Source organism: Molothrus aeneus, chromosome 1, assembly GCF_037042795.1.
Source record: "Molothrus aeneus isolate 106 chromosome 1, BPBGC_Maene_1.0, whole genome shotgun sequence".
NCBI classification, from domain to species: Eukaryota; Metazoa; Chordata; class Aves; order Passeriformes; family Icteridae; genus Molothrus; species Molothrus aeneus.
Window position 1 is genome coordinate 67,300,703 of NC_089646.1, and position 20,115 is coordinate 67,320,817.

Below are 20,115 nucleotides of genomic sequence, written 5' to 3' on the forward strand. Positions count from 1 at the left end.
CTTCAGGAAACACTGGAAATGCTTCTCAGACTAGAGGGTAAATTTCATCCAGAGACAGCAGGATCAGAACACGTGCTGTTCCTTACTGCACAAAAGAAACATTCTACAAAAAAATTAGGCAGCATAATTAACAGTGACTAACATTTATGCCCATCATCTTCTTTCTATCCAGGAACTAAAATTCATAGAGCAGCAGGATTCCTACATGGTTCATGGCTAAAAGGAAGCATGGGAAGAACTTAAGGGAAGAAATTATTTCAGCTACTGGAAAATGATACTAACAGTTTTGTCACTAAAGCACTGTATAAAAGCATAGCATGTTACTGAAGCAGTTGTATAAAACCATACTAAGTTCTTGTAACTGATCAATCATTGTATCTGCACTGTGCATCACAGGGGAGAGGACAGGACAGTCCCCATGTATACAAGTAATTTTCTGCGCTGGTTGAAGTGGCTTCAAATCACTCCTGTGTCCCCTAATACTGTGGTCATTTAGTTCTGCTCTGGCTCCTCAGCTCAGATAAAAGGAGTCAGCAGGATGCCAGCAGCCTGCATAAAACTGATGACAGCAAGGTATCACGCAAGCACTGATACACTACCGCGGTTCTCTCAAGCTAGGCTTTCAGGAGCCAACAGAAGAGGCAAAAGGATATCAAGAGGCAATTGTTCAGGTTTTGAAAGATATTCCTATGCCACAGTTGGCCAGCTAAGCCAGCCAGTTTTTTGTTCTGCTCACTGTCCAAACTTGCATGGATGTGTAAGGGAGAATCTGACTCAGTCCCTTGTAGATGCAGAGACAATGAGCTGGATCACAAGCAGAAAAAATATGCTTCCTATTATCATCATCAGGTCTATAAACAAGTGTGCAAACAGGCATTCTGCTTCTGGGGCATAGCTTCCATTATTGCTGCTACCTTAATTTTCTTACTGAAAAATCAAAATCAGAAGTCCTCATTCATAAAAGTGATGGCTCAGCGTCATGAAATGCAACTTGCCTGTGCACTTTTTACAACAAAGCTACTATCTGCTTCTTTTAAAAATGGTTCTTTCTCTAACTTGCACTTCCATGAATGTCCACAGATAAAATTATTAAGTACACACCAAACATTTTAAAACTTCAGAAGTTTATTGTCCAGAATAGCTGACATGGTACAGTTAGATTCTTTTTTCTTTGTTACAGGGAAATAAAGCAAAACAGTAGAAAATTGTATATGGGTTAACAGTAAAACAAAAGCCCAGCCTAATAATAGCCCTTTACTCCACCAAGTTGTACTTCAGAAAATCAGTAGCCAAACATAAAGAAGTAGAGCATCTGAAAGACAGTTTCATGTTTACAGCATAGATTCTAAACCAGTACTAAGGGCATTTTCTGCCCATATTGTTAATATCTTTTTTTTCATAATAGCAAATTGAAAAGGGTCTATGTGGATAAAAAGTTAACTACTGCAAGACTTTCAAACCTCAGTTATCATCTTATGGGTTGATAGTAACGGATAATGTGAGAAGGCACATGACACAGTATTTAAAATATACAGAGACCTATTAAAATCCTAAGACTAAGAGGAAATGGGAACCGAAACTCAAAATTCACAAATAGTAATTTTGCATTCCCTAATCTATATTCTAGAAGTTTGCATCCAAACATTTTACAGCTTTTTCAGAAGAAAAGTGTAACCCAGAAAAGACTTCAAGGCTTTGGTTTGAGTTACTTTGTTGGTTTTTTTTTTCTTTTAGTAAATGGAATATAGGATAATCTAAATGATAATAAAATGCAGACACATTCCCTCACTTATTATTAGCGCCCAATAGACCCACTGCTGAAGGCTGAGTATGAGTAAGAATAAGAAGAGCTTGCTGAGGCATCAAAGCTTCCTCTTCTAGACCCACTGCGTGAGCCTGAACGCGAGCCAGAGCGAGAGCCAGAGCGAGAGCCAGGTGCCGAGGAGACATTGTAAGGACTGGATATGCCTTTGGAGGAAACAGAGGCTGCTTCCAACAGTTTAAGCCCGGTGATGTCTTCCACCATTGACCGGTTCATTGCATCTTTGTAGGATATTTTCAGCTTGGTCTTGGGGCAGGTCAGAATTTTGGGATAGCTGTTGGTGTCTTGTAATTTCTGGGAAGCGCGGCCGTCAATCAATCCATTCCTAATGGCTTCTTCAGTAGTTATTCTTCCACGCACTTCCGGGTCCACGAGACCTCCAGTGAGGTACTGGAATTCAAGGAACCGCTGCCCAGCCTCATAAGGCAGCCACTTCTCCTTCACTGCTTCAGCTGCTGACATCCTCTTGCGTCCACCCTTTATGCCTTCGAACCCTATGAAGGCCTTCTGGGCTGGTTTCAGACGTGTGGCCATATCCTGATCGATGATGCCTTGGCTAGTGGCTTCCTGGAGCGAAAGCCTCTGGCCAGTGGTAGGGCAGATTATGCCGCCGGTGCAGGCCTGGGCTTCAAGTAACCGCTGCCCAGTGATGCTATCCACGATGCCCCGCTGTATAGCTTCTGAAATGGAGATTTTCTCCAAGTTTTCCGTGTCAAAAATGGCTGCAATAGGACTGCACTCATCTGGGGTCTCTGAGAAAGAACCGCTCCTGATCACTGAAGAAGAGCTCCTGACACTCAGCACAGTGGGAGACCGAGTCACTGACTCGTGCCGGAACACCTCATCAGTGCCATTACGGCAGGAAATCATGTCTGCAAACTGGGTCAGGCTCAAGCTGCCAGAACGGTACTGGTCAAAAAACTTCCTCTCCACCAGGCCTTTATCAATGGCATCTTGGATGTCATACTGGCTACCTGTTTTTCTGTCCACAAGGACGACTCTACTGCTGCCATCTGATCCTGTGATAGTTATTTCTTCCCACTCACACTCCTGTTCAGCTAGTTCTGTGTAGGTGTCATAATCTATGAGGCCTTTGCTGTACGCCTCCTGAACGGACATCTCCCGGTTTGTTTCTGGATCCACAATGACCACTCTGCGCTTCCTAAGGGTGTTCTTCTGTGAGGTGTGCACCACCTTTTTCTTCTCTCTCAGGGGCAGAAGACAGAGCCCTGTTGCATCATCCTTTATGCACCTTTCTTTCAGCTGTAGGTAGGTCAAGTTTTCCTCAGTGTTGGGATCAAAGAACCCTTTGGTGTCATCACTTGGATCACTGAGGATCTGGTTGAGCTCCTCATTGAAGTAGCCACGCTTGTAGGCCGTCTCTACTGGCAAGCGGTAGCTCTCTTTGGGGTCGATGATCCCTCCAGTAGCGATCTGCGCCTCCAGCAGACGAATGCCATGGCCTCTCTCTATGAGCTCTTTGTTCATTGCTTGGAACAGAGAAATTATGTTTCCTGTTTCTGGGTCTTTGTACCCAGTGACAGCTCTTTCAGCAGAGAGAAGTTTCTCTTTAAATTCAATTCCAACAAGGCCTCTTTTGTAGGCTTCCTCAACAGGCAGCCTCACGTTGCTGACAGGATCCACTATGAACCCTGTGGCTGCCTGGGCTTCTAGGAGTTCAAGGGCTGTTCCCGGCCTAACCAAACCTATTTTCATAGCCTGGTAAATGCCAAGTTTCTCTTTAGTAGCCTCATTGTAGATACCAGCAATACAGCTAGAGCCTTGAAGGAAATCAATAATTCTCTCACTCACTTCTTCCACTGTAATTGCACCTCTTTCCAAGTCATTCCTTGTTGATTCCTTAATGATTCCAGCCTCAAGCAGTGCATCTGCTGAGACAGGCTGCCGGATCCCTTGGAATGACATACTCCTCTTCTGCACTGGGAGGAGCAGCAGACCAGTGTGTGGTTCAATCCTGCATTTTTCCTTCAGCTGCATGTAAGTGACTGCCTTTTTGGTGGTGGGATCAATGAAGTTCTTTGTACTGCCTTGGCAGTTGTTTAGCATCCTGTACAGTTCTTTGTCAATCAACCCACGAGATAAAGCTATCTCTTTGGGTAGGAAAACACTGTTGACAGGATCAACTATCCCTCCTACAGCCAGCTGGGCTTCAAGCAGACGAATTCCAGTTTCTCTGTCAACCAAGTTTTTCTTGATGGCTTCAGATACCGGCACAGTTTTGCCTGAGAAAGGATCCTTAAATCCTGTAATAGCCTTTTCTGCTGTATAGATCTGCTCTCTGTCATCGAAGTCAATCAGATCCCTGGCGATAGCACTGTCCACTGTTAATATCTCATTTCGGTGTGGGTCTATCACACCTCCTGTTGCTGCCTGGGCTTCTAGGAGCAGGACTGCATTTTCTGCTGTTAGCAGCTGGTTCCGTTTGGCCTCAACAAAAGAATACTTCTGTCTGGGCGAAAGGGACACCCCTGCAATAGCACCTGCCCCTTTGAGGTAGGGTTCAATGTCAGCCGCGACCTCTTCCACCGACCTCTGCCCCTTCAGCAGTTTATCCAGTGTGAGTTTGTCTATCAGCTGGCACTCGTACAGCTGCATGGCTGTGATCTTCTTCCGCAGCCCACTGAACACCAGCTTGGAGGCATCGATACAGAAGTCTTCCTCAGTCTGTGTAGATCTGTGAGCCCCATATGGGCGCTGTTTGAGCTTCTCAATCTCTCTTTGCAGCCTGAGACGCTCCGACTCCAACTCCGACTGGTTTTTGACAGCGGTCTCTTCCAGTCTGCACCGGTATCTCTCCTCAATTCGTTTGATTTCCATCTGCAGCCTTTCAATCTCACTCCTCAGGCTGTTCTTCTCCCTCTCGCTCTTCTCCCTCTCACACTGAATCTTTCTTATGGATTCCTCTGTTCGGGAGTGCTGGCTCTTCCACTGATTGAGATCATTCAGAATTTGTTGCTTCTCACTTTCCAGGCGTTGCTTCAAACGTGATTCTGACTCCAGGGTAACTTTCAAACGGTTCAGCTCCTCTTCTAATCTCTGCAGTCTGGCTTTGTCTTGCTCCAAAGCACTCATTTTAATCAGCAGGGTTTCTCTTTCTTGCATAATCTGACTACACTGATTTTTGGATTCTTGAATCCTACTGGATGCCTACAATTGTGGAGGAGAAATAAAGCAAGAAAGGATGGTTAGAGTTTGTGCTAGTCAGAGTTATGCCCTCTGCCTACAATGCTCTCCAGCCTGTCATTTAACCTGCAGCAAACCCCAAGTGGAAAACATTCCAGTCACAGCAGTGCCTTACCCAAGATTACAGACACACATAAACCAGAGAAGGTACATTATCCCTTCACTTATGGTATCTTCAGTACTGCCAGACACTCAAGAGATTTCATTCTGTTACCCACAGCCTCAACCTTCAGCTGATTTAGTTCTCTGTAACTTTTTGATACTTCTTACAGTACACTGACAAATACACAGAGCATTTGAGACTCATAACTAGCCTGATGCTCAGCAGATGTCCTGGCAGTCCTACTAATCCAGGGGAATTTGCATCAGCTAAGGACTGGTCATACATGGATAAAAGGAAACATATGACTCAATTTTTGCTTTCCTGTTAGTTTCACATGTCACTCCAAACAATTTTACCTGCATTGCCTTCCATTTTAATTCATGCAGTGTCTTCATGTATGTGTTCATATGCACAAACACCCACAAGCATGCGTGTTTGCATGCATATTAAACTGAATACAAGTTTATCTACTTGTAATACATGCATATATATGTGTACATATATATATATATGTATATATATTTTTTTTTCATGGGTGTTATATAATCCTAAATGTTAGTATTTTTTTAATATCAGTATTAGGATTTTTAGAATAAAGGAAAGAAAAACTGAATAAAGGATCTGAGGGAAGAAATATAAAGACAAGTCTAGGAAAAAATAAATTTTCACAAGTGCTCACTTCTATATATTTAAAGAGTAGCTCTATTTACAAAAAAACAGGCAGAATAACAAAATATTTTAAAATGTTTTCTTTAAGTTGTTTATGTTGTCATCTAAAGTTTAAGAAGTAAGGGCCAATAGTAAAATTTGCAAATGCACTTAGGAACATAAGTCCCCAAGTGACTTAGGAACATAAGTCCCCAAAGCAGTCCAAGAAAGATAGGCTTTTAGTACCTTAAGCACAGCTGACAACATGACTCTTAATCCTCACTTGGAGTCAACATCTTACCCAGCTAATCAGCACCTTGACAGCTTGTTGGTTCTGGGGTTTTTAGCCAGTTTAGTTTGTGACAGCACTCAGGTCAGCCTCAAAGAACGGCTCTAACCCATCCTGGCTGAAACAGCCTGTGAAGCACACAGGCAGCAGGAAACTGGTAAAGCACAGTGGTACTCCACATGCTCCCATTTTTCCCTAGGATATTTTGCTGGACACTGGCGCAGAACACAGATTTCTTCTGAGGTGAGGTCTGAGAACAAAGCTCTCCTAGGTGATGAGAGCTTATGGCTCCCTAGAACAGTTCCCAGGGAGTAAAGAGGTTAAGGAAATGGCCAAATCCTGCCATTTTTCTTTAAAACTTAACCAAGAGGAAGGGTCATAAAGGGAATGTTAGTCACAAGTACAGTGACTTCAAACAGCAAAGAGTGAATTAATTTGTTCAAATTAACACTGCAATTAACTATATATTTGAGAAACAGTAAAGCTGGGATCAAAATATGTGTGAATACCTCTAGAGCTTGCTTTTGGAATTTTTCAATTTCCTGTCTCAATTTTTCCCTTTCTTTCTGTAAATCATTAAGCAACCCCTGAAGTTCCAGGGTTTGCTTGCTGCTCATCTGAAGCTGATTCTTTAGTTCAGCAATGGTGGTATTTTTCTCATCAACTTCATTTCTGACCATTCTGAGGTCATCATACTCCAATCTAACATTTCGCAGCTCCTCTTCCAGTAACAAGTGTTCCTTGGTAAGGTTCTCGGTGAGAGACTGAAGCCTTTCGATCTCTATTTTGCACTCATTCAAGGCTTTGCTTTTTTCCTCAGAGGTTTTCTGTAAGTGCTCATATCGTAGGTGAGCCTGTTTTAATTGCTCCTGTTCTTGGACCAACTGACGACGTAGAGTCTCAATATCAGATGTGTATTTTCTTAACTCCTCCATGTATCTTTGCTTCTCTCTCACATGACCATCTAATACTTCTCTTTGGTGTCTAAGGTCATCTTCATTCCTCTTCTTTACAATAGATACTTCCTCTATCTGCTGTGTGAGATTAGTTATTTTAACGGATTGGTCTCTCAGAGATCTCCTCATGCCTTCTATTTCCTCCTCCAGTTTTTTCCTCCTGGATGTTTCCTCCATTAAATTTTTGTTCTGTCTGCAAAGCTCCTCCTCCAGCTTATGTTTCTGGATCTGCAAGTCTTTTACAGTGCTCTGGAACTTTGCACTTTCTTGATCCCTGCCTTTTTTCTCTTGTGAAACTCTTTCATAGTCAATTTTCAGTCTGGCCAGCTCCTGCTCTTGGATCCTCAGCTTGTTAATTGTCTCAGTCGCACTCGTGTTTGCTTTCTGCAGGTCGAACTGGACTCTTTTCAACTGATTGTTCTCATCCTCCACTTCTTTCCTCTGACTTGTTTCTACATCCAACAACTTTCTCAGCCTTTCAATCTCTTTGTTTCTTTCCTTAATGGTTTTAGAAGCATCATCAAGTGACTGTTTGTACCTCATGCTTTCATCAGAGTGTCTCTGAATAACTTGTTTCAGTTCAATCTCCAGCTGCTGTTTCTTCTGAGAAAGCTCTGAGCCAGCTGCCTTCTGCTGCTGAGCATTCTCTTCTATTTTCCGTAGATTATCTGTTGTCTGACTTATCGTATTCTTCAGTCTCCTAATTTCCTCACACAAATTCCTATTTTCTCTCATGGCATTATCAAGCTGTGTTCTATAATTATTTGTCTCCTCTTCCTTTTGCATGGTGACCTGGTGAATTGTGTTCTTTGTGATATTAATCTCAGTTTCATATTTGTTCTTTAAACTAATAATTTCCTCATCATAACTGTTTCTTACCTTAGCCAATTCATTTTCAAGTTCCCATCGGCTTTTAGCCTCTTCCTGAAGCTGAAGCTTTAGCCTTTCCAGCTCCTTAGTTTTATCCTGAATAGTTGAGGCAGCCTCCTCAAGAGCCTGCTTGTATCTTGAGTTGTCTTCCCCACGAAGCTGAATGATCTGTTTCAGCTCCAGCTCTAACTGGTGCTTCTGCTGTGACACCTCAGAACTGCAAGCCTTCTGCTGGAGAGCATCTTCCTCTGCCCTCCGCCGCTGGTCTGTTGTTTGCAGAATGGCATCGTTCAGCCTCACGATCTCATCCTTAAGGTCTCTGTTCTCTCTTGTCAGTCTGTCAACCTGGGCTCTGAGGCCTTTTGCATCATCATCTTTTTGTGCAGCTATCTGCTGGATTGTTGTCTTCTTAATATTAATTTCTGTTTCATACTTGTTCTTTAAATTACTCATCTCCTCGCTAAACTGGTTTCTTACCTTAGCCAGCTCATTTTCATACTCCCTCTTCCGTGTGCCTTCGTCCTGAAGAAGAACCCTTAATCTTTCTATCTCGTACTCCTTCTCCTTGATGACCTTCTCAGACTCTAACTTCTGCCAACCAAGGCTGTCTTTCTCATTTTGCCTTGTTTTTTGCAGTTGGTCATAGTCATTCTTCTGCTGCTCATATCTATCCTCCAGCAACTTCCTTTTCCTTTTCTCATCTTCAGTCTCATAAGTCAACCTGGTTATTCTGTCATTTAGATCCTTTATTTGGGCATAGCATTTGTCTAGGTTTTGCTTAGCAGAATTTCCATCCATTTCAGCTTGTCTTTTCATTTCCTCCAAACTCATCAGCTTTGCCTTGAGCTGAGAAATGTCCATCTGGTACTTCTGCAGATTTTGCTCCAGGAATTTATGTTTGTTGCTTGTCTCTGAATTTGAATCCCTAGCAAGTCTGAGTTCCTCTTCCAGGAGTTCAATTTTGGTGTTTTTCATCTGCAACATGATAGCAGAAAAACAAACTGAAAAACTCCTATAAATATTTTGATAACTGTTTCAAAATCATCACATGCAATAAAATATTGTAACACTGACAACTTAAAAATTAATTTTTTTGCTGCCTCAATGACATCTAAACCCCCTTTTTTTATTTAATGTCATCAGGACAGATTCTGGAATCTTTATACAGAAACCTTACTCAGAAATCAGCATATAATGACTTTCAGAGGGGCAAAGATACTTGATAGGGGGAGGGAGGTGATTTTACTGATAGTAAAATGTGGTCTAGCAGAAGTTCACCAGGAAAGTATGGAACAGTCACCTTTAGAACCTTCCCCCTTTTCAAACAGGTGAAAATCACATTCCATATATGCAACTTCTTTAATGGGCATCTCTGTTTCACTGAAGTATCAAATCAGAAGTTGCTTCTTTCAAAACACTTTAGAATATGGTCTAAAATGAGGTGCCCTCAACCATGAGGAGCAAGTTTTCAGCACTGAGGTATCTGTGCTGTCATTGAAGTCAAGGCTGGGATGGGCAGAGAAGGATTGCTCATGTGCCTTGATGAGCACCTCCTTCTTTACCAAGGAGACCAGTTCTCTACCTCACTTCACACATCACCTTGGAGGTCCCCTCGTAAAACACTGTACTCTTTCACAAAAGATGCATGACTCTGCTGGTATGACTCCTTTGTAGGACACCTCTGAGTTCTGGATACAGTTTTGTGAGCTGTTTTATACTGTATTTCTGCCTCTGATCAGTGATAGCTTTCTAATCTGTGGTAAAAATGAAAGCTAGAGAAAATAAAAGACTTAGAATACCTTCAGATCCTCCATGCTCTTTAACATTTCACTCAAGAATCTGTAATAATCTCCTGATCTTGTAAGAAGCTCTATATAGCGGGACTGAGCCTCATTAGCCTTGAAAAGAAACAGAATTGTTAGCAGTTTGTACTAGAGTTAGACATGAAAATACTTATGTCCAGACCATTTAAAGGATTCCAATCTACTTGAGCAAACACATCACTCGACAAAGTAAAAAGCAGATTCTCGTCCTCACAAATTCACATGACATTCTGAGGACTCCAAAAGTGTGAATTCTTCCTTACAAAAAATCCACATCTTTTTTGGTTTTTCCAGGATTTTTTGCCCCCCACTGCTGATGTGATATTAAATTCAAGCCTTCATCCCCTGGTTCATCCCGCTCTTCCTGTCTGACAGTCACAAGTAATCCAAGATAAATTTTTAATAGCAGTTAATTCCCTGGCTGAAAGTGACTAAACCACTTGGGGCAAGAATCTACCTTTCTCACAGTATGTATGCAGTGGACAGTGCATAGGAATGAGATAAATTCCTGAGGGCTAATCTAATGTCTGAACAAGCCCAGGTCTGATTTTACAGCACAATGACTATTCTGCACTAATTCTTTTTGCTTACGTGCTTAGCGCACATTACCAGTGACAGTGCTAAGTGTTAGAACACAGCTGGGTATGACTCACAGGGGCTCACACAGACAAACAAATGCATTCAGAAGATTAAAAGGGAGGAAAGAAAGGTACCTCTTGTAGGATTAGGACTGCCGGAGACTGAACCACACTCTTCTTGATAGGTATGTTGAGCAATGTTTCTAATCCCGAACTATAGGAAGCAACCTGTAGTTCATAATCCTGAAAAACAAGACAATAAGCAAGACCCGTTTAGAAACTGCCAAAGAATTATCTGTGAAACTATTTCAGAAAATGCAAGTTTTGGGGGATTTTTGCTTTTGTTTCCTTAATGAAAAGCTACATTCCCCCTTGTTTATATTTCTGACCATGTAGATATGATCCTCTGTCATAAACAGAAGCTCATCAGTTCAAGTACCCCTGTGGAGATGCATGGAGGAGAAAGAGAAGGGAAAAAGAGGAAAAACATTTTACAAAAACAAGAAGACAAGTGTTTCTGTAAGTTGAGGGCTACACGGAACTGAAAAAGATTCACGGGAGTAACTGGTCTAAGTACTATTATCCACGAAAACATCATCAGAAATAACAATCTCTTTTGTATCACATATGCCATGTCACATATATAGCAAAACCTTTGTCACAGAGAGTAAGATTGAGCTGGAGAAAGCACAGATATAAGGATGACATAAAATGCAAGAACCACAAAACCATTCCCTCTGTATGTTATTGATTTTCATGGCTATTGCACACCATTCCTCCTGCTAATCTGCATTTGTCTTGCCTCCTAGATCAGATCCTAATCAGACCAAATTTGTAAAGCACCAATCTGTTCTTGACTTCTTTATGTTTTTTAACATGTGAACTGGAAGGTTTGGTCTGGCTAGAAGGAGGCTTTGATTCACCTGAAGAGAAGCTCTCACTGGTATCTACTGCATGATCCCATAGTCTTCAGGTGGCAAGTACACAAATTGCTTTCATTGTGTTTTGTACTCGTACTTCACCCCAGCAATTTCTGTACACACACATCAGGGAGTTGACTTTTCACCCGTCAGCAGAGCAGAGACAATGGGATGTGCCTGACCATGAAAAACCACACCCCACAAAAATGCTGAGATCCAAGTACCTTAATTGCAGCTGAGCACTGATCTGCATGCTTGAGAAGCTCCTCGACTTTGTCTCGCTTCCCACAGATTTCACTGTGCAAGTTCTGCCAAGAGAAAAGTGAGCCATGAAACACTCCTGCAAGATTTACCAGTATTTCCTCCTGTACACGCTGCCTCCATCAGAAAGCACCTGCAGCAGGAGACTACTGCAGCCCTGGAGGCTGAGGCCTGAAATGACCTGTACCTGGGCAGTTTTTACAACAGCAAGCTCTTTGGGCATGAGAAGGTTTTTCTCAGAGAGAACACTCAGCAACTGAAAAACCCCCAGAGCTGGGAAGGCAGAGTTCCTTGACTTTAGCTTAGATGTATTTACTTGATTTTTTATTTTTGTGCTGTAATTTGTCCCATAAGTTGCACCATCTTATGGTCCCTTGAATTAATTCAAAGCTGATGTGTAAAAGTGTCAGTGAATGTGTAGGAGCCAAACGCAGTCTTGTTCATAATCTGTTGCAGTGCTGACAGAAAGTAATGAGGACAATAATATTTCCTCCCTCTTGCCTTCTACATATGTGGTGTTTTTTGGTAGCTTGCATACTTTATAATTCAAAACAGGCCACTGTATTGCAGACTGTGTTGATATTGATATTTTCTGTATAGCAAAACAATTTAAATCCAAATAGCTGAAGACAACTCATTCAGGTGCTGCATACCTTCTGATCATGTAGGTATCTCATTATAGTGTTGGAATCACACAGCTTCATGGACTCAATAGCATCCTGACGGCGCTTGGCATCACAGATCCACTTGCTAAGAGCCTGGTAGAGATCTCGGTAGGTTTTCAGCTGTTTGATCTGCCTTTCTAAATCCCATGACCTAGGGAAAAAAAGGGAAAAACCTGTCAAAATGGAAAGTGCATTCTCTTTCTCTCTCTTTGCACAGTTTTCAGAAATAAGACACAAATAAACTTACATAAAACTATGGGAAGCTCTGAAAAGGAGATTCTGAACAAAAATTTTAAAATAAATGAGAATTGTACTGGTTATTAGTCACCCAATATGGGGTTTTAATACCTCACTTTTGAGTAACTCTGTCATACACAGAGGTTCGGCCTTCCTGTCAAAGTGAGGAATAAATAAAACTTGCAGTGATAAAAATCAAGTTTGCTGACTTCAGTACTCTTGTTCTCAATTTTCACTGAAGAACCAGCAACCAGTTAGGACTACATTTTGTCCTCAGATAAAAACAAAATAAATCAAAATAAAACAAGCCATACCTCAACTTCCACCTCTCCCCCTCAAACAATCAGAATATGCCTTCTGTTCATGATTCAGATTCAAGGTTCAATTTTGTTACTTAATTCTTAGTGTTACTTTTTTAACCCTAAAGTATAGGGTGTTGAGGAATAAGCATGGTTGCTTTTTTGAGGGGGAAAATGTTGACTGGAAGTACTTAATCCAAGAACATTAGCAAGAATTAAAAAAAAAAAATTGGAACAACTCTTTAGCATATAGGTTAGACATTTGCATGGCTAACTACATTTTTCTGCTTGGTCTTACACAATTCCTTTTGAAGTATGTTCAACCTATTCACAATAGCTCAAGTCTTATTGCCCTGAAGTCACCATTTGTCCTTTGGAAGCAAAGATTAGTGCACATCAGGTCTTTTAGAATTCACTGCTAAGATGATCTTGGTAGCAACAGCAATAAGGAAAACACTCTGAAAACATGAACAAACCTGTTATCTATCTGCTTATCAGCCCTCTGCCAGCGGTCTATTAACTGGGTAACTTTGTCACAGTACTTTCCAATGTCCATGTCATACAGGGTGTATGACTGGCAAGACTGTGAGTGAATCTGAAGTGTTCTCTGCAGCTCATTTTCCAAGGTGTTCAGTAATGATTTCTTCATATTTAGGTCTGCTTTCATTTTCTGGAGAAAAAACCAAAATATTGTCATTTAATTTATTCTTGAGAAGATACTAATACTTAACCAATTTAACAGCATGCACGGTATGTTGGGATCTAAAGATGTGGTTTTTAAGTCAGTAAGGTATGTATAGTGATGTCAGCTGGACTTAAACTATTTAAAGTGAAACACCTATTTTGATAAACAGCTCAGCTTAAAAATGTATTTAAAGTTAGACTAAATAATTTGCTAAACCAAAGCCCTCTGCTATTGTATTCTGAAGACAACATTTCAGTTTCTCAGAACTCTGCAGAGCAGTTACCAGAGCAGAACAAGAGCCTTGCTTGTTCCTAGAAACAACTGACTAGAAAATTTCACTGAAGTATAAAAGATTCCTGCACTTGCAACAGCTGTGGAATCAAGTCTCAGGAGTGACATATCCAGTTTTTAAACACCTAAAAATCTGCACATTTTTTTGTTGTTGTTTTATTTTATAAACATCCTCCATGGAGATGTTTCTTCACACACACACACACACACACACACACACACACACTTGTTTGGGTACACATATCTGCTGTGTGGGCATACCGTGGGCATCACCAAATGGCATATACAGCACAGGCAGTTGTCTTCCTTGCAGCCCCCAGTCACAGGGATGGCTACAGCCTTCAGTGATATGCTCAAGCTTTTTTGGTTGGGTTTTTTTTTTTTTTTTGTGTAGCTCAAATTTACAAATTTACTCTGGCTAAGAACAACTCCCAGCTGCGTGGAAGGTCTCTGTAACCCATTTCCGTACACTATTATCTGTGTTTATCACTAGTGAATGTAGATTTGAAGGCAGTATCTCCTTTCTTGCATATAGGCTTGTTAATTGCCCTTGTTGTCCTCTAGGTGTAGCAAGTTAATTTGAGTGTTATTGAGTGTTCTGGTTTTGCTACAGAGTCTATGTCAAATCTTTGAGTGAAAAGTATTCAGCCTGTACAAGGGGAAAAGGGAAATAACTGCTTTGCTGAGCACAAAGTTGTCTTGCAGATCCAGTCTTTTATCCGCCTTTATCTGCTGGTCCTTTTGTGCGCTGAATGCATTTGGGAGAACTCTTTCATTATTTTCTGTTCTTACCTTTAGTAGGGAAAAAAGTGTGTAGGTGGTGCAAATGGAGCACAACCCAGTTACCTTTTTGTCATGTCAAATGAGAGCTACAGAAACCTTCCAAGCAGCTGCCCTTGCTCTGGGGGCAGCAACAACCAGGGGGTGAAAGAAGTAATAACCTGTATGTTACTTCCAATAATTTCATAGAATCACAGTTTCCTGAGTTGGAGATGACCCACAAGGATCATTGAATCTAACTCCTGGCCTTGCACAGGACACCCCAAGAGTCACGCTACATGCCTGAGAGTGTTGTCCAAACGCTTCTTTAACTCTCTCAGGCTTGGTGCTGTGCCCACTTCCCTGGGGAGCCTGTTCCAGTGCCCAGCCCACTTCCGGATGAAGAACCTTTTCCTCATATCCAACCTAAACTTCCCCTGACACAGCTCCTTCCTGTTCCCTTGGGTCCTGCCACTGGTCACTACAGAGAAGAGATCAAAGTCTGCTCCTCCTCTTCCCCTTTTGAAGGAGCTGTAACTGCAACGAGCTCTCCCCTCAGTCTTTTCTTTTCCAGGCTGAACTGACCAAGTGACCTCAGCCACTCCTCATACAGCTTCCTCAAAGCCCTTCACCAATCTCACAACCCTCCTTTGGATGCTATCTAATAACTTTATATCTTTTTTATCTTGTGGCACCCAAAACTCAAGGGGAGGCTGCACCAGTGCAGAGCCCCAGAGCAGGAAAATCCCCTCCCTGGACCAGCTAGCAAGAATGTGCCTGATTTACAAAACATTTTATGTCTATACATAAAATACAATAGGATCAGCATTTCTGTCTCCTGTGGTTTTGGAAAGGTTTCCCCCAGATCAATAGATCAGTGCTGGCAGGTACAAATTTTGTTTTGGTGTGTCATTGGGTTTTGGCCCCTCACCTTCAGACAAGCCCGATAAGCCTCCACTTTATCAAGATCCAAAGGAACAGTCTCCTCTTCAGACAGCCTGACTTCAAAAACTCTGATCACATCTTCTGTTTGCAGAATAACCTGGAGCAGACACCTCAGTGCATTCAAGCTAAAATAAATGATACAAGGCAAATCCATTATAAGGAAGACTAAGGAAGGACTAAGGACTAATCCATTATATATAAGGACTAAGGAAGGAACAGTGATATTTTTAATTAATGCAGATGATTGGCTAAAGAGAACAGGTAAACAAGAAATTTCTGTGATACCCATGCTTCTCACCTTCTTTTTTAAAATGCTCCAGAAAAGAGAAGAAATTCATGTGTCTGTTTCTATCAACATGTACACAATTTGCAGAGAAAAAGGTGTAATTTTACACTGGTGGTTACAAAAGGCAACTTTTTTCTGGACTATGAATTATGGGAGAGAGTGAATATTTATTGCAAAACCCCCAATTTACTTACCTGTCTAAGTAGCCAGCAGAAACACCATTAATATTTTCCAGTTTTTGAAAGAGGGCATTTATCTCTGATTGCAAGTACACATACTTCTCACAGCCTCTGAAGTTAGGCAGCAAGTCCTTATGCTTATTGAGGGTTTCAGCCATTATTTGAGAGTCGTTCTGCACACCCTAAAGAAAAAGAGAATGACTGGTTTACGCATTTTTGGTTGGCTGAATGTTCATTCTATTCTATATTCACATGGAATTGGTCTCCTTATCCAAGCAGCCTGCTCTTTATACATAACCAGCTTGACTGAGGACTGAAGAAGTGGCTGAGCTTGCTTTCTTCAAGGCAAACACTACTGAGCAGTTTCCTTTTTGTCCACAATAGGTCATATGTCTTTTTGAGAATCTACACTCCAAAACTCAGCTCTGACATGCCAAGGTCCTTCTGCTCTTGAGACCTTTGCAACCTCATTGCCCCATGGGAATTTCTCATATGCCAAACCTGTTACCTTTTTGTACCAATCTTCCCTCCATGGTTTCCTACAAATCTAAAGAGCGAGGAGAGGGATAGTAAGTCTCGTGTATCCAGTCTGTATCCCACAGACAGCACTTTACAGGTAGGTGGTTACGTGAAGTCCTTGGTAAAGGATTTTAATGGTGCTTTACTTTGGATCAGGCTTAACACGAACTCACAGTGACCTGACCTACAGTCTTTCTGTATTCCTTGCCTGGCAGAAGTTGATTTCTAAAACTCAAGGGTCAACTTTTTCTACTTGGAAGGTAAATTCTAATCCAAATCATTATGGTTAGCCTCCATCTGAGATTATTTGCACAGGATGTGTGATCTTATGCTGATCATAAACAGAACTGCAGTGTAGAGTCATACAGAGCTTGAGATGCATAAAGACAAACATCCATGGTTACCTCTAAGTCCTTTATTCTGGCTGAAAAATCGTGCATAGCCCCTTGATCCACTCCAAGAGGAGCTCTTTGAACCATCTGAATCTCAGCAGCTTCAATCTGACGCCGAAGTTTCTGAAGCTCCATCAGCAGCCAGGCCTCCTGCTTCTCATACTCTCGGTTTCTCTCATTAACGATTATGGTGTTTGAGGACCCCACGGGACAGCACTCAGTTGGGACCACTGAAATGGTAAAAAGAACTGGGTAAGCATCAACTGCCAGAGAGCTGAGCAGGAACATGTACAAAGCCAAGGCAGTGCCCAAGTGACCCAAGCACTGAGTTGACCTGTAGAACTGAGAACAGGTGGAAGATCCGGGCCTTAGGCAGCTGTTTCAGAGAATGAAATCTCTCCTTCATAAAAATATAAATTTGCTTCCTAAAATGCAGCAGTCAGATTTAGCTTCCTAATAATAGAAAATGTATCAGATGGACTAAATTCCTCTCATTCTCCCAGCAGGTTCCATGAATTTTAGAGCACTATTCCCAGACTCCCATCAAAGGAAGGAGCCATGCACTCGCCTGTACATGGCCAATTTTGTTATGTTGGGAGACAGCAGAACAGTTCTTGAACATATTCCTATTCGTATATTGAAAAGAACATTTTCACATAAAAGAATGCAGAACTGGCCATCTCTGGAACAAAGCAAGCCCAGCAATCGAAACTCTACTAAAGTCAGGACGACAACAAACCTGTTTGTGGTGGTCGTGCTTGATTAGGCAGTTGTATGATCAAGGTTTGGTAGTGCTTCTGAGCATCAGTGAACTGAGTCTGGATCTTTCGTTTGTCTTCATCACCAAACATCTCTGAGCCTTGGCTGTTTCTGAGGAATTCTTGATAATGGATCTCCAGGTCAGTTATTATTTTTTGGTAGTCTTCCTTACGCATTGTTTTCAGCTGAAATAAGGAAGAAGGGAATTTTGAAATAAAAGGGGAAAAAAGCAATTGGGGAAGTTTTACGACTAGTTAATCATTAAGGAACAAACTAATAAATCTATAAAAAAACCAAAGTAATCACACTTTAGAATAATTCCTCACTAAGCTACCTCTAAAAGTATGATGCTAAGAGTACCAGCTGAGTGAACCTATCCTTCTTACCATCATTTCACACCTTAAGAGCAGTTTGAAATTCTACCTCTTATTCTGTTTATCCATGCCCCTGTACAGTGGGAGCTAATACAGCAAGTATGTAATAAATTCCCTTAGCTAATCTTCCTGCTTATCTGTTTCTCCTTCAATAAAATTACAACTCCCATATGTGAGAGTTTTTGCGCAACCTAGCAAAAGGAAGGCCTGTGGTTTTGTAGAACCAGAAAAGGAAGGTGGTTTTGTAGAACGTACATCTGTACAGGATACTGAAGCGTCTGCTTGGGACAGCAGACATCAGGTCATGGATGTCTCTGGTCTGCAGGCAAGGCCAGCTGGTGTCTTACCTTGGCAATAGTCATGGCTCTGATTTTCTCAATGTCAATCATGCAGTAATGCCAGGACACCAGGCTCTTCATGTTGATATACAGCTGGTTCCACAAAGCTAAAATAGCTTCATAGTATTGCTCAATTCTAGCATGAAGAAAAAAAAACGCATGATCAAAATGCATCTGTCCTTGTAGCACAGATACAAAATATCCCAAGAAACAACAACCAGATGCGGAGCATGTTACGGCTCCTTCTCTACTTGAAAAAATCTTGGAAATTAATTATACATGACTTTCATTAGTACATATGAGAAAAACCGTGTAGACATTAACTTTTAAACGTTTCTAGGCCCCAACATAGATCTCAGCAAGTTTCACTGCAGTGAGTTTCCTCAAGTCAAGGGTCTAGTCCTTAATCCCCCCACCTTTAGGGGCAGGGGCAGTGCACTCTGAGCAAGCCACAGAACTTATTTTGTGACTGGTTGCTATTTTGAGTGAACGCTAACCCCAGAGGCAAGCGTCCAAACTGAGGCAGCAACTCACTTGGTAGCCAGATCCACTGCCAATGGATTGGGGGGTGGGATGATAAGGCTGACAGATGGCACCAGCATGTCCACTCCTCCGGGGCCGGTCACCAGCCACTTGCTGCGCTCATTGTTGTCCTTCAGGATGCACTCATCTCCTTTGCGCACCGTTTTCTGCAAGGGATGCAGAAGAGGGTTTCTCATTAGCTAACTAAGGTGGGGCTTCCAGGAGAGACAGACAAGGGAGGTGCACCTAGATCACAGAAGCAGGAGCGCTTCCCAGCTGCCAGGTCTGGGTGTGTATCTCAGATTCATATTGGAGCAAAAGATTAGTACAGATCAACCCCTTCACCCTGAATCTGGTTTCCATGTGAAGAAAGCCCAAAAAAGCCCAAGAGTGAGCCAGAGAACACAAGTCTGCCAGATCATCAGACCTGGGGCTTGCCCTGACAAAGACTGAATGTGGACACATGGCCTGGTAAGCTACACAACCATGAGTGGCTTTCAGCCAGTGAGCTGAAGGCATGAAGACATTTAGTGCTGCATCCATATTTGCAAAGGGACTGGGAGTGAGTGTGGCAGAGCCAGATTCACCAGCTCCAACTGCCAGAAATCCTGACACCGGGCAGCCACAGGTGTGGCCGTGGTGCAGGAAGAAGCACATAAGCAGAAAGCACATCTACATTTATTATTAAGAAAAAAAAAAACAGAAATAAACCCAAGCAGCCTCAGTACTGAGGAGGAAGAAAAACCATAATTAATTTCATAGCCTATCCAGAAAAAAAAATGGGAATAATAATGAATAACTGCATATTCCTCACTTTTGTTAGATGAATTGTTCACCTAAGAATCCAGAGAGGCACTGGAAAAGTGAGCAATCACCAAAAAGAAAGGTGTGGATGCACAGAGGCATCGTACAACAATTTCAGTCTTATCAGCAATAAGACTTTTATGTTCTAATTTCAAATATGAGTATTAATGCTATTTAAGAGATTTATAATAGTAATTTTGGCTAACTTTATTAACTAATAAAAACCTACTTGTTTATTCATAGTGGCAAGAAATCAGAGCTTCTTCTGTCAAAGAAATTCAAGCTGACCAAAAGCATATAAAAGGGTTACACCTATCAGCTCAATGGTCTGCTTACTAAGTAATTTGCAATGTTCTAGCTTACACAGTGTTCATTCACAGCCAAAAAGGAATACAATACCAGATCCTGTTTGTAGTCACACAGAGCCTTGAGGATAATGGGCTTGTTACTTCGATAGTCTGGGTTACGTGGCTTCAGCTGCACAATCTTCCTGGATTTATTCACCAAACTCTGCACTTGCCTCTTGTATTCAAGAATTCTCTCTCGTTCATTCTGCAAAGATTAATCATATGTTACAAATTTATTCT

The 20,115-nt window shown here is 41.7% G+C and overlaps 1 protein-coding gene across 3 annotated transcripts in view; it reads right to left on the bottom strand.

Annotated features, from left to right (window-relative positions):
• Positions 1–1,105: 1,105 nt before the first annotated feature.
• DSP (desmoplakin) overlaps positions 1,106–20,115 on the bottom strand; it is a 39,204-nt gene continuing 20,194 nt past the window's right edge. Inside the window, exons 11-24 of one of the 3 annotated variants that reach the window (XM_066545326.1) lie at positions 19,928–20,080; positions 18,737–18,891; positions 18,212–18,338; positions 17,471–17,675; positions 16,744–16,961; positions 15,836–16,002; positions 15,342–15,480; positions 13,152–13,345; positions 12,128–12,290; positions 11,438–11,521; positions 10,429–10,536; positions 9,692–9,790; positions 8,370–8,867; positions 1,106–4,990 (exon numbers count right to left, since the gene is read on the bottom strand). In XM_066545326.1, the coding sequence (XP_066401423.1) occupies positions 1,796–4,990; positions 8,370–8,867; positions 9,692–9,790; positions 10,429–10,536; positions 11,438–11,521; positions 12,128–12,290; positions 13,152–13,345; positions 15,342–15,480; positions 15,836–16,002; positions 16,744–16,961; positions 17,471–17,675; positions 18,212–18,338; positions 18,737–18,891; positions 19,928–20,080 (5,505 nt within the window). In that variant the 3' untranslated portion in view covers positions 1,106–1,795. Of the gene's footprint in view, positions 4,991–6,575; positions 8,868–9,691; positions 9,791–10,428; positions 10,537–11,437; positions 11,522–12,127; positions 12,291–13,151; positions 13,346–15,341; positions 15,481–15,835; positions 16,003–16,743; positions 16,962–17,470; positions 17,676–18,211; positions 18,339–18,736; positions 18,892–19,927; positions 20,081–20,115 lie in introns of all 3 variants that reach the window. The other 2 variants (XM_066545316.1, XM_066545310.1) reach the window with 2 other exon arrangements.